General features: G+C 40.8%; 1 protein-coding gene across 1 annotated transcript in view; it reads left to right on the top strand.

The window, feature by feature from the left end:
- The window catches only part of LOC106483823 (obscurin-like), a 177,615-nt gene that overhangs the window by 113,390 nt on the left and 50,552 nt on the right, over positions 1-13,673 (top strand). Inside the window, exons 66-83 of the mRNA XM_067292221.1 lie at positions 488-766; positions 1,567-1,645; positions 2,028-2,146; positions 3,079-3,276; positions 3,993-4,025; positions 4,132-4,230; positions 4,685-4,903; positions 5,229-5,295; positions 6,173-6,201; positions 6,509-6,643; positions 7,467-7,606; positions 8,333-8,533; positions 8,876-8,958; positions 9,707-9,880; positions 10,291-10,450; positions 10,833-10,949; positions 12,305-12,469; positions 13,226-13,384. Of these exons, the coding sequence (XP_067148322.1) occupies positions 488-766; positions 1,567-1,645; positions 2,028-2,146; positions 3,079-3,276; positions 3,993-4,025; positions 4,132-4,230; positions 4,685-4,903; positions 5,229-5,295; positions 6,173-6,201; positions 6,509-6,643; positions 7,467-7,606; positions 8,333-8,533; positions 8,876-8,958; positions 9,707-9,880; positions 10,291-10,450; positions 10,833-10,949; positions 12,305-12,469; positions 13,226-13,384 (2,456 nt within the window). The remainder of the gene's footprint in view (positions 1-487; positions 767-1,566; positions 1,646-2,027; positions 2,147-3,078; positions 3,277-3,992; positions 4,026-4,131; positions 4,231-4,684; positions 4,904-5,228; positions 5,296-6,172; positions 6,202-6,508; positions 6,644-7,466; positions 7,607-8,332; positions 8,534-8,875; positions 8,959-9,706; positions 9,881-10,290; positions 10,451-10,832; positions 10,950-12,304; positions 12,470-13,225; positions 13,385-13,673) is intronic.

Here is a 13,673-nt window from a genome sequence, read left to right as displayed (position 1 = left end):
TTGCACTTTTGAAAAAATAGATGAAATTTTTCTTTCTTTTTCATTTTTGGGGAGAGGAGGGAGGTCAGTGCTGGGGCAGGGGGTTGCAAAATTCTCACTTTTCTGTAAAGATGCTTTTGTAGTAGCAATTTCCACTATTATAATAATATAGCTATAAATGCTTTTATTGCTATACTTAAGTTAATTAAACAGTTTTCAGAACAGCCCTTAAAGAGGGACAAAAGACATTTTGTCAAGGGGAAGAACTGGGGTGATATATAGTTTGCAGCTGTGAGATTTCAATACTTTTGGCAGTCCAGGGGAATTTTTTCTTAGTGTTTGTCAGGGAGTTTCTACTTGACCTTTATTGTCATGGAGAAAAGATATCACTCTGTTATTTAAAAACCTGCAAAGCAGAAGTCTTCTGGCACTGGGCAGAAGCGCTCCTAAAATACATCTAACGCAACCCAATTTTTCCTTTCTTCTCCCCTAACTACTCTGGATTTAGCCCCCATGTTCATGACTGAGCTTCAAAACCAAGAGGTCCAAGACGGATATCCAGTCAGCTTTGACTGTATTGTCATTGGCAAGCCTCTCCCCACGGTTCGCTGGTTCAAGGATGGGAAAGCAATTGAAGAAAATGACCATTACATGATCAACGAGGACCAGGAAGGGTGCCATCAGCTGATCATCACGGCTGTGGTCCCTGCTGACATGGGTGTTTACCGTTGCCTTGCTGAAAACAACATGGGTGTTGCTTCAACCAAAGCTGAGCTTCGAGTGGACTGTAAGTCTCAAAATAACTGTAGGAAAGCCAGAGGGAAGGGGTCATGCTTAGAGGGGGATAAATATTTTTTAAGAAAAATGCTATTTACATTTTTTTTAAAAATGAACCTCTTGGGTTCCCCCCAACAAATGGGGGGGAAAAGCCTCCAAAATTTTCTTTGCACCAGAAATGCAGCTTTTCAACTGAGTCTGGTTCTTAGAGTGCTGTGGATGCCCTTTTACTAAAGAGCATATATTATTCTGGATTGGCTGACTGAACAGTTTCTACAAGCAAAATGAAGAAATATGGAAGTGCTATCAAACTACTTTTTAAAATGTTTCTGCTAGGATATTGTAAATGTGTTAATAAAATGATAATGATGGTACAAGTGTTAATTATAAGGACAACGTGGATGTCACTAGTATGGGTGAGCTGCTCAGTTGCAGAGCAGAGCCCAGTTATTCCTAAAGGTCAGAGAAGCATCTTACTATAGACCATACCCAGTTCGCTGGGATTTCTCTGAGGCTCCGAACACCAGAGAGGCGACAGAGAAGGTGGCCTAGATGTTCCCCTTAGGAAGCCCTTCTGACTATCTCCTGAAGCATCCGTGCTGGATCTTGAAAAGAGCGATAGTTAGCTACCTTTGGAAACACTGCCATGGTGCAACGGTTGTGTAGGTGAAATAACGGATTTTTAATAAGGGAGATCAGCAAAAACTATTCCTCCGAGTTTGGAAACTGTTAGCTCTAATTGCTGTAATTATTATAAGATGAAATAGTTTCAAACTTCAGATTATCTAAAATATTTTTTCTCTTTAACAGTGACCAGTACTGACTATGAGACAGCAGCAGATGCAACAGAGACTTCCTCCTACTACAGTGCCAAAGAGTATATTTCAAGGTAAATCTAACTCTAGTTCTTTGTAACTTCTGACTCGGTAAGATCAATATATTTCTGTAATGTTGCTTTCTGCGTGGAAATACTGAGTCTGTTTTTGCTGTACCTGGCAGGGCCAGTTTAATGTAATAAGGAACAGTCAGATGAGATGAGATTCCAGTTAGAGTAACTACTGCAGCTGGACATTTATCATGGGCTAATTTGCCCTGCTGCTTTCAAGCGAGCCTGGGGATTTCTCCACTGCTTTTAATGATATATAGTACTGCATGTGCTGTTGTGATGACAAAACACACAGAATGAATTAACCTGAAATAGGTGATCCTGATTTCCTTAACCCTTTGCTGTCTCGGTGACTTTCTTCTTTCTACCTCTAATTGCTTCTTAGCCGCGAGCAGGAGGAGTCTACCACTGAAGAGGAGCAACTGCCTCAGATCCTCGATGAGCTTCATGATATTCACGTGGCACCTGGAGCATCTTTGGCAAAATTTCACCTGAAAGTGAAAGGTGAGGGGAGGCCACAACACTTTGTGTTGTTCCAGGTTTGCTGTCGGAGCGAAGTGCTGGACAAGGTTTTCTGATGCGCTCTTCCGCAGTTGTGCTCCCAGTCTGTTCATCTTGCACCATTTTTGCATAAGCCAGCTAGAAGATGATGTATGTGCTGATGAACCTTGGGTTCTGCAGCGGACATAGGCAGATAAAGTGGCCTATTTTGTGCCCATATCTGCAGGCATAATTACAGGCATATGTTGCTGAAAACTGAGTCCTGTAATTCTCTGAGCACACTAGTTATGCAGAAGCAATAAGGAATGAAAAAGCGAGAATATCTCTTTATTCACTTTAATAAATGAAACAGTCCTGGGCTAGGAACTAGTGATGAGTCCTAGACTCATCTTCCCTCTCTGCAGCATTGTCTTACCCTGTTATGAGGGAGTCGCTGCTACAGGCTAAAAACTGCAAAAACTTCTTTCTGCTCTCAGTGGTAGGGAGAGGTAGGGATTCTCCTGCTTTTCCTATTGCTGCCTATTAAAATGGCGAGAGCTGTTTTGCCTTCAGTGTCCTTGGAGCGGGTGTTGAAGTTGTGATACAAACCAAGGGTGACTTAGGTCCACATTTTGCTTCGCTAGGGATTTCAGTGTTTGGCTTTGTGTATGTTGCAAATCGGGCCTGAGCATTGCCTTTCCAACCTGGAAAGTATTTGGATATGCAGCAAGTACAGGGAGTGTCAGAAAATGAAGAGAAAGGAAAAAACCTTCAACAAACAAATAGAATTGAATAAATTTGGCAGTGATTTCTAACGGGGCGAACCCTCAAAACGATAGCACTGGGCAGATCTGAGGTTTCCTCGACTGTTCTGAAGCATGTGGTTGGGTGGAGATGCTCCAAAATGGTCACTGCTAATACGTTCCGTTCTCTGCATCTGTAATTGCTGCCTGCAGGGTACCCAGAGCCTCGCCTCTATTGGTTCAAAGATGGACAGCCACTAAGTGCCTCGGACCGTATCCTGAAGATTGATAAAAGAGAATTCCACTCCCTGGAAATTCTCAATGTCACCAAGGCTGATGCTGGCCAATACTCAATATTTGTCATTAACTCTGCTGGTTCCGCATATTCATCAGCCAGGCTGGTAGTCAAAGGTAGATTTTTTTGGCATGTCCTGGCTCCTGATTATCTTTATTCCAATGACTCACTCTGTTTTATATGGTGGTTGTTCTTGAAAAAGCCTACCAATGTAAGTCAAGGGAGATGAGGAAGTCTGTGGTTAAAACATGATGTATCTTATTCTTAGTTCACCTGTAAGTTTACAGTGTACCCCTAAGGTTAGACATGTCGCTTCTCCAAGGCCTGATTGTGGTCTCAAGTACATAGATTTCGTTCCTGCCTAACTTCACCAACTTTAACGGTTAATTTTACTAAAACTGAGGGCCTTCTGCGAATCGAACTTGTGGCTGTTCCAGTAAGACACTGCAGCAATACTAACAAATTTTGAGAGTTGTGGAAGTAGGTGTTTGCAGAGATGATTATGTGTATTTGTATTTATTAGCATAATTGTTCTGGAATTACTAATTAGGTGAGCTTGGTAGGGGTGAGTTGTAGTTTATGAAAATTATCTTTGTAAGCATGTGTAATATTAGTAATGGAAAACTGAAACAAAATCCATTCCCATGCTATATGACTATTCTTGGTATTTTTATTCATAAATATACTTTAGAAAAAGCATAACATTTTAACAGAACTAATATTTCTGTGCAGTGTGTCCTGCGGTTAGTAATCCCCTGGAATCACGTTTTTTTCTTTGAAACTCATGGACAGAAACATATTTGTAATTTTGTCTTTCTTCCCTGTTTCACAGGACCTGATGAGAAAGAAGAACCACCAGAAACAGGTGAGAGGCTCCATAGCAGATGGTAACAGAACCCCTAGAAATTTTTCAGGTAGTCTTAACTCACACAGAAGGTGTAACCATGTTTCACCAATAATGTCGTTTTCAGATGCCCATGAGCAGCTGATACCACCAAGGTTCCTGGAAAGATTTACTAATAAAAAGGTTAAGAAAGGTGCAAGCATCACATTTTCTGTAAAAGTTGAAGGTAAGTGGTCTAGCTACATAACAATTAAATGGCATAGTTTCATGACGCATTCTTGTCTCTCTTTGGGCCAATTCACTGTAACTTGATCTAGCGTATTGAATCTGAAGTCCGGGGCGCTAGTCCCGACTTTGTAAGAGACTTCGTGTGCCTCATAGCAAAGCATCCAACTCAACTTCACTTCCATTTTCCTATCTATAAAAACAGGCATAATAATAGTTACTAGTCTTATGAAGATATATTGGTTAACTGGTTTTATACAGTGCTTTAATGTCCTTAGAGGAGTGTGCTGTAGAACGGTATGTGTTCCTTCATTGTATACCGTGACTGTTACTGCTGTAAAAGGATCACAAAACAGGTCAAAAGCAGCGTTTGTTACAGCATGGCTCTTGAGGCTTGTAAGAAAGGAGTAACACTGTTAGGAAAATTAGAGCTCCTTGTATTCGTTTTCCTTTAGGATATCCACTGCCAGCTATCACTTGGCTGAAAGAAGAGTCTCAGGAAGACATCCTTTGGATCAAACCCGACACTCCTGGGTATAAACTCGCCAGTTCAAACATGCATCACAGTCTAATCCTGTTGGATGTTAAAAAGAAATACAGTGGGCCGTACACATGCATTGCTACCAACAAGGCTGGCCAGTCCATCTGCACTGCCACCCTAGAAGTTGCAGATGGTAAGTCTTTCTTGCAGTAGAAGCACATTTTCTGCGTTGCCTTTCATGCAGTGGCTAAGAGAAAAATAAATGTGACTGATAAGGAAATGACACAAATCGTAACCTAGCAGGGTGGAGAAATGCATCTGTATGGACAGGGAGGGGAACGAAGTGTGTTTGCATCATATGAGTGGGAGTTTGTGCCCTGGGTCAGGAGCTGCTAGCAGGACAGCTTCACTACTCTGGTATTTCCAGGAACCCATGTCTAGAAAATGTGCCCCACAGTAAATACATAAAAAAATACTCTTTGTTTTCTGTCCTCTAACGATAAACCCTGACCTTGCAGTGAAAGAGGCTGAAGTTCTGACCCAGGAGCGCGTGATGGTATCAGAAGCCATAATGACCACCCTGGGGTAAGTGTTTGTCTGCCCAGCTTGAAGCACGTTCTGAAGAGTGGGATCCACTTAAGCACACTTTCACTTCTAGAATATATCCAGCCTAAAAGACTTGACCGGACTTCTGGAGCCAATGGAGAGCGATGGGCACTCCCAGAGGATGAATTTCCCTTCCTAAGGGTCTGTTTGCTCTCTGGAAGTGTCCGTCTGTCTCTCTCTCCATTGCCTACAAAAGGATCTTAAGTGAAAACCAGAGGAAATTAGTCCTACTTGGCCTAATTGGCACTAGTCTGTACTTACCAAGGGTTTATAGCTGATATTACTCTACAAATGTTCTGTTTGCTACAATCTTGATAAAACTTGGTAGCTTTCAACCGAAACGTTATTTATTACAGCATCAAGCTTGCCTGTTAACATTTGAGTTTTATGGCTGATTTGGGGGACTGTCTGCATGGGGAATTTGCTATGAAGAAAGCTCCAGTGTGAAATCAGCTCTTCCACTGCAATCTCGCACATGGATGTACCTGGCCTTTATTAGGCACATTTGGAGATATGTAATTTATTGCTTTGTGAAAGTGGAGTGAGCTTCCTCGTGCTTCCTGTGTACTGACAGCATTGTGCAGAGATTTAGGGCAGATAGCTTGTACTATGAAAATTTATACCCTTGCTGACTTTGTAGTAGTTTCTTCACGTAAACAAGCTCAGATGTCCTAATCCTTCTCTGAAAGTTAAAGAAAAAAAAAAAAAAAAGAGCGCTCAGATGCTATTTCCTTAAAGGCCTGATATAAATAAATAATTTTTAAAGGTCATAAATCCCACCCAAATTGCCATGATTTTTCATTTTAACTTCTAATCCTGCTTTACTCTTTTTTTTTATTTTTTTTCCTTTTTCCAGAGCTGTTCATCCCTCTGAAGCAAGAATAGGTAAGAGAAGCTATTTTATATGAACTACTCCTACCTTCCATATCTGCAGCTCGGATGGTCTACATATTTCATTATCACCACCTATTTTTGTTCTTTTTCCTCTTATAAGTTCCTGAAATATTGGAACTTTTCAGGACTGGTCTCTGTTCAGGGGTGAATTATTTAGAGGAATATGAGCAAACACAGGTTTAGAAGCAGGAGAAGTGAAGAAAATTAGACTTTCCTTCTAGAGAAGCTTTTGTTATTTAAAGAAGCTGACTTTTCAGTGAAGTATTGCATGCTTAATAGAAAGTTCTTTCTTTCCCAGGAGATCTTGATGGTGTAGCTGGTAAAGAAGGTGTACCCAAAAGCCCTGTTTCCTTAGCCGATGTTGGGACAGAAGAGTTCTTCCAGAAACTCACCTCCCGTATCTCAGAAATGGTATCTGCAAAAATAAGTCAAGGTAAGTGACCTGGCAAATGCAATTGAAGTAATAAGAAAATGATGCAAGCTCTTTTTAGGTTTCATTTGATCTTTAAATATCAGTGAGATTTGTGAAGCGGGTTCTGAGACAGTCATCCTGCATAAGTATTTGTGAATGTTTAGGTCTGAGAATTTTTAGCCAGAACCTATCCAAGCTGCTACATCTTCACCCACAATTTTGAACGAAAAAAAAAAGCTCTTAAAATAAACTGACAAGGCTAATGTTCTTTTTAAACATATAGTATTTAATTAAATAAGCAGGAGTAAATGTGAACTTGAGGTGGAGGGCAACTGTAAAAATGGAAGTGTGTTTTGTGCATCTTGGGTGTTTCGAGTTGTTAAGTTAATGCATCACTGCTGAATCTGAAAGCAATCCTGCTTTGCAGGCTTTCCCCATCTTAATTTGAGTTGTAGTTCACAATGGGATTTTAAAATCAAGTCCAGGCTGAAAACTGTGTGTATAGCTGTGCAGTAAACTAATGATTTGTTAAATTAAAATGAAAAATTCCGGTTTGTTTCGTATATCGTAGATTGATTCTCTTGTAGTAGGATTTTATCTTGAAGCAAAGATGAAGTCATACCTCTTGTACAGATATTTTTACTGCGATAAGCATGTAACCTCATGCATTAAAGCATTCTAATTGTTTATGCAGTCCTGAATATCGATAGGCAATTGCACTAAATGCTGCAAGTGCTCTTCTCAGCAAATATTTAATTTTATTAAATTAAAAGTTAGTATAGACCTGACTCATGTTCAAATACAAGAGCTGCATTTCACACTGCCCTGTCGCTCTGCTTTTCAGCCACACTTCGAGTACCAGGTGCAGATAGTGACGATGAATCCAAAACTCCCTCTGCATCTCCTCGCCATGGTCGATCCAGGCCTTCATCGGTTGCTCAGGAGTCCTCCTCTGAATCTGAAGATGGGGATTCCCGAGGGGAGGTATGTTATCTTTATGGACCAGTTTGATACCAGGAAAAATGGTTATTTAGAATGCTCAATCGCTTGTGTTTTAAGGATCTCCATCCTACTTTATGGGATCTATCTCACTTTAGTAGAGACTGGTATTTAAGTATGGGCCCTGTGATACAGAGCACAGACCTAGCACTGGAGAACAAGATTCTGATGCTCACTATGCGATCTTGAACAAATTGTTCAAGTCAATATGGTCAAAACAGAGCCATTATTCAGCAGTTGTTTCTTTTTTTCATGGCTTAGCTTCAGAAAGTCAGAGCTTGATTTTCTGCAGCCTCAGATAGAGTTTGTCAGAAGAATTTTATTGAGAAGTTGTTCCTGTGAAAAATGACTATTTGGTGGAAATCTGAACTTTTTTAGGTGTTCATTTCAAACAGTTTTTTAAAAAAAATTAAACCTTTAGCAATGTTGACCTATTCTGACATTTTCAGGACCACTGTTTGTTTTGACTTGGGAGCAAAATTCACTGTTTCATGATGTAAATCCAAGATACTGCAGAATGTTTTGAAAATATGTCCAGAGCCTTTCTGAGACTTAGTTTGCCACCTTGTAAAAAGTAAACAGTGATTCTCTGCCGTACAAGGGTTGGAGAATAAAACATTAAACGCAGATGAGCACACTTAGGTTCTGAAGGCGATATGGTATTGTATTCCCTTTTCAGAGCTCAAAATAACTGTCATTTCATGCGTGCAGATCTTTGACGTCTACATGGTCACCGCTGACTTTGTGCCTGCTGCTCCTGACAAGGAGGCCATCACTTTGAAGGAAGGGCAATATGTGGAAGTCCTTGATTCAGCTCATCCACTGAAGTGGCTAGTCAGGACTAAACCCACAAAATCGAGCCCCTCCCGACAGGGCTGGGTATCTCCAGCTTATCTGGACAAGAAATTAAAGGTAATTGATCGTCCTATGTTTATTTTTCATGTAAAATTGCTTCTTTCTCCTGCAGTTTAGAGCCATCCCTCTAAACTGAAGTGAAGGGTGAGGAGGTCATTGAAGGGGTCTGTAACATGATGGGGCTTTTTCATGTTTTGATTAGACTATGTTTTTGTGTGTGTGGAGGGGTGCCTGGGCTTGAAAGACCTAATCAGTCTCCAGCAAGCAAGAAAGAAGTTTCACACTGCTGCATTAGGGATTGCTGAGGGATTAGGGGTCTTTGAGGGATATTCCTCTGTGCGTATTGGCAAAAGCACTGTTAACCGAGAAGAATAACATGTCCTTTCTCTTGTATTGTAGTTGTCACCAGAGTGGGGATCAACAGAAGCTCCCGAATTCCCTGGAGAATGCGTTTCTGAAGATGAATACAAAAGGAAGCTGATGTAAGCACTTGTCGGATTGTACAGGCACCGCTTAGCCTTGCTGCTGTTTGAACTAACATGAATGTTGGTGTCTAGGTCCCTCCTGAGTCACCCTTTCTGTATCACTGAGGCCTGCCATCTCCCTTTTCCCTCACTTGATTCTCGCAACTTTTGCTTTGCCAGTGATTTCAGCTTGGAAAAATTTCAGCCAATTGAAATCATACTGGAAGGTGGGCTTGAAAGGAGGATTTTCCGTGATGTCCTTCTGGAGGCTCTCCGATTTCACAAAAATCTTAAACTTGTGTTGTCTCTTTTAAGTACCTCTGTACTTTGGGATGCTCTGGATTTGAGCACGATGTCTAAAGAGGGAGTGGAAGTGCTCTAGGAAGACCAGCTACAAACTTGTATTGCTCAGCTGTGTATTACTCCCTTGCAGTGCAGCGCGCTACTGAGTGTGCTGTCATAGAGATATTTGCCTCTGTAACATCTTGCTGGTTCCATAACGTGCCATCTAAGTTGCTGCTGTCTACTCTACATAGGTCCTCCTGTTGCTCGCACTCAGTTTCATCTGGCCCAGCTGTAGATGTCTGTAATGTAGGTGTCTATCTGTAAGCAGAGTGTCTAAAATCCCTTTATAGTCCAGGGAGATCTAGTCAACCTACTCAAAGGAGTCCTCTGACCAAATGTTCATCTCTGTTTTAGAGACATGTCAAAAATAATTGTGCTGATTGTTCTGCGCTTTCTTATCACCTGTTTGTCTCCCCTTCAGCATTGTTATTCAGGAGTTGCTGATCTCAGAAGAGGATTACATTCAAGATTTACAGTTCTTCCAGACTCATCACCTCAAGTACACTGAGACCTGTCGCAACGTCCCAGGAGCTGTTTCCAGTCAGAAATCCACCATCTTCAGAAACATCGATGATATTGCTCGTTTCCATTCCAGGTGGGCATCTCTTCATTTGAGACAGAAGGATAGCTTCTGTACCTGGTGTCAGAGCTACAGTAACTATGGAGGCTATAAAGGATGTGGAGCACTGACAGTTTTGGGGTGTAAAAGAGTCGATGGGCATTTTAGGATGAGATATGATGGCATTGCTTAAGTCAGAGCACAGGGCTGGGACTCCTGTAAGAGTCCCCAGGGCTTCAAGACTTCTCATGTCCTGCTTATTTCTTACCCTTTTGAGTGAATTTAATTGAGAAGTGTTAAACACGGCAATATCCTTCATTCCCTCAGTCCTTCCTTTAATCTGTATTAACCTGAGATTGCCTGGTTTAAAAGTCTGGCTGCTGGAACGGTGTGCTAGCCTTATTCCATCACCTGATCCTCAGAGGTCTTTTTTTTCCCTTCTGCAGTGTCTACCTCCGAGACTTGCAGAAATGTGACACTGATGATGACGTGGCCACGTGCTTTATTAAGCACGAGGCAGAGTTTGATAAGTACATCCAGTACCTGGTGGGGCGGATACAGGCTGAGTCAGTTGTTGTCAGCAAAGCTGTCCAGGATTTCTACAAGGTAAAACAGTAGCCCAAGTACCTACCGAACGTGCATCCGATAACCCACTGTATCGTGAAATATAGGCATTAATTCAAATATGATCCCAAAGAGGATTATTAAATATTTTCATGGGAAATCATTGTCAAATACAGTAGTTTTGTATTTACTGTCTAGCTCTTCCTAGTAGACACAATCAGTATGTCCTTATGAATATTATAAAGATTATATAGATATGAATATGTACATGATTATGTCACTGTTAACAGTATATGATGAAAGTTATATTAAATATAGGAACTTGAGGAAATGCTATTAGTCATATAAAAAAGTCAAACTCTAAATTTTAGTTTCTCTAAAACTTTATCTCAATCTTTCCTCATTCTTGTATATATTTCTTTAGAGATATACAGATGAAATTTTAGCTACGGAAGATCCTTCGCAGCCACTTGTCCCACCACTGCAGCACTACCTGGAAAAACCCATAAATAGGATCCAGCAGTATCAGACTATTATCAAGGTAGGAGCTTTTGTTACACACTTTTATCTAATAGGCTTATGTTCTGCTTGGTGTAGCCTCTGAGGAAAAAGACTTCATTCTCCTTTCATATTCTCTGCGTTCATCCTGTTGTAACTCCGCTTGAAAGATGCTTGAGTGAGAAGGACTGTAATTTTGACCAGTGATGGTGATCTCTAAAGCGTTCTGTAAATATGAATTCAGGGAGAGGTTCACAGTTTCCAACTCCATAAAGATCAACAAGCTTTATCCGAATGAACTTTAAATATATGTATGTGTGCGCGCGCAAATGCACATACACATAAAATGTTTATACACGTAGGTATGGATATGTGCATACATATACACCCATGTATATATATATATATGTATGTATGTATGTATATATCCATAACAAGGAGAAATTGCTACACACTCAGCAACAGATCTGTTATAAAAATAAGCAATTTCCAAACTGTAAGATACTGACTTAGCAGTTCCCTCCTTGTATTTCATATACACGTTATGGTAAGATTAGACAAAGTTCTGTTTTCTGAAAAGCTTTACACCATTTTACCGTCATGAACTGTTTCACCTCTCACAGCTTTCATCTGTCCTACAGTTTCAGGTTCTGGCCCGTACCACAAAAAAACACTTTTCAAAATAACATTTTTATAGTATTTTTCATGGGAAATAGCATTAGGATATCCAAATATTGGAAAAGTGCCAAAATTGTTACGTGTTCTAACTTGGATCATTTGAAGAAGGTTCAAATTAATTTTCTAATTTTGAACCCCTGCCCCTGAGCACAAACACCAAAGCTAATGGTCTCTTGGAAATGAGAGCGAGCATGGGAGCTTCCCATGTCGCCATTGCTGAGAGAGGACAGTAGGAACAAATGTGAGAAGAAATAATGCCGTTTCCTATTTTTTCCATCCTTTCTTAATTTTACCAAATATCTATTGTGTTTTTAGCACTGCCACATGAGTTGCATGCCTCGTATCATCGGCAGGGTAAGGGCAAGACAAATACAATAGATACATTTAGGATTGCTTTGGGGGTTTTATTTATTTATTTATTTTTTCAGTCACTGAAGCGTGTCTGGTATATGCTTCAGCTTTGTCTTTGTTCAGTATCAATTGGTGCAGGGAAAAGCTAGGATGGATAGTCAGGGAGGCCCCAGAATGGGCTGGAAAAGAGAGGATTTGGTAGCTAAAGAGCACACAGTGAGAGAATGGGGTAAAAGTTGCTCAGATGCAAGAGCTGGAGGACAGTTTGATATCTGGGAACCTCTTCTGGTATCAAGGAAATGCTCCCCCCTGCCCCTTTTTTTTAAAAAGAAACATCTGCCCTGTAACATCGACTCCATTCATCTACAGGAATTAATCCGAAACAAAGCAAGAAATAGCCAAAACTGTGCCTTGCTGGAGCAGGCTTATGCCGTTGTATCTGCACTCACCCGAAGAGCGGAAAACAACCTCCATGTCTCGCTCATTGAGAATTATCCAGGGACCTTGGAAAGCCTTGGTGAACCTATCCGACAGGTACTTGGAATTTCTCACTCAGTTTTATTGCTGCATGTGCCTTCAGTAATTTCCAAGTAGCCTTTGGTCCTAAAAGAAGCTCCTTTACGAATTATATCTGAACAGAGTATTTCCTTATTGCCTTTTTTATTGTTCAATATGTGACGCATCCCTATACGTGTGAGAGATGTCAAACCTACTGGTTTGATGAAGATTTGAAGTACCAGAGCTTATGGGCCACTTCACACATAATGTAGTTATTTGCCTTTGCGAGCCACTCACCCGACAGGAGGAGATTTGGTTTGGTCCATACGTGATTTTTAAGCATTTTATTTATTGCCCCTTCTCTCCCCTTATGGGCCAGGTACATGGTCCAACTCCTGAGCTTACTGGCATCAGTGGGGTTTTTTGTGTTGATTGCTGAGGAGTTAGATGCTCACTAGGCATTTTCAGTATAAATTTTCCGTTAGTATCAGTACTGGAGGAGTCTGCCTACCTGAGACAACTGGACTTGAGTTCTGTATTTATCTGACAGGAAAGAATATCATTTAAAGGCCAATGTAGTGATGACCACTGTGTGCCCATGTCTCAGTGCTGTCAGTCTCATGCATCACCCTTAGCATTAGAAACAATCTGCTGTGTTGTAATGAAAATAAAGTGCTTAAGATGAGGATGTAACAGTAAACATTTGTTATCTGTTGGCTGGAAGATGATGGTGAGCCACCGCGGTAATTATTCCAGTTATGGCTAAGCGGTCTTCCTTCTTTTTCCCATCAGGGCCACTTCATTGTGTGGGAAGGAGCTCCAGGAGCCAGAATGGCTTGGAAAGGACACAAAAGACATGTCTTCCTCTTCAAGAATTATATAGTGATCTGCAAACCAAAGCGGGACACGAAAACAGACACGTACAGTTACATCTTCAAGAACATAATGAAGGTCTGTTCCTTACCTCCTCACCTAGAGCATCTCTCTGTCATTGAGGACTTTTATGTCCAGCTTCTGGTCATCTAAAACTAGAACATTTCACTAATTCTTTCAAACTATGTCTTTGTTTCTGAAAGCCTGTGAAGCGCAAGTAAAGTCTCTGTCTGTCCCCAAATCCCTCAGTTAGCACTGTTGGAAACATGTCAGACATCATCAGAAGCCCAGGCAGATTTTTACTGTGCAGCAATGAGTTTACAGCTAAAGTGTGTTAATTAATTACATGAAATTGATGTGAATTTTG

This window comes from Apteryx mantelli, chromosome 2, assembly GCF_036417845.1.
Source record: "Apteryx mantelli isolate bAptMan1 chromosome 2, bAptMan1.hap1, whole genome shotgun sequence".
Classification (NCBI taxonomy): Eukaryota; Metazoa; Chordata; class Aves; order Apterygiformes; family Apterygidae; genus Apteryx; species Apteryx mantelli.
Note: the sequence above shows the minus strand (reverse complement) of the source record. Positions and strands in the feature narration are given on the sequence as shown.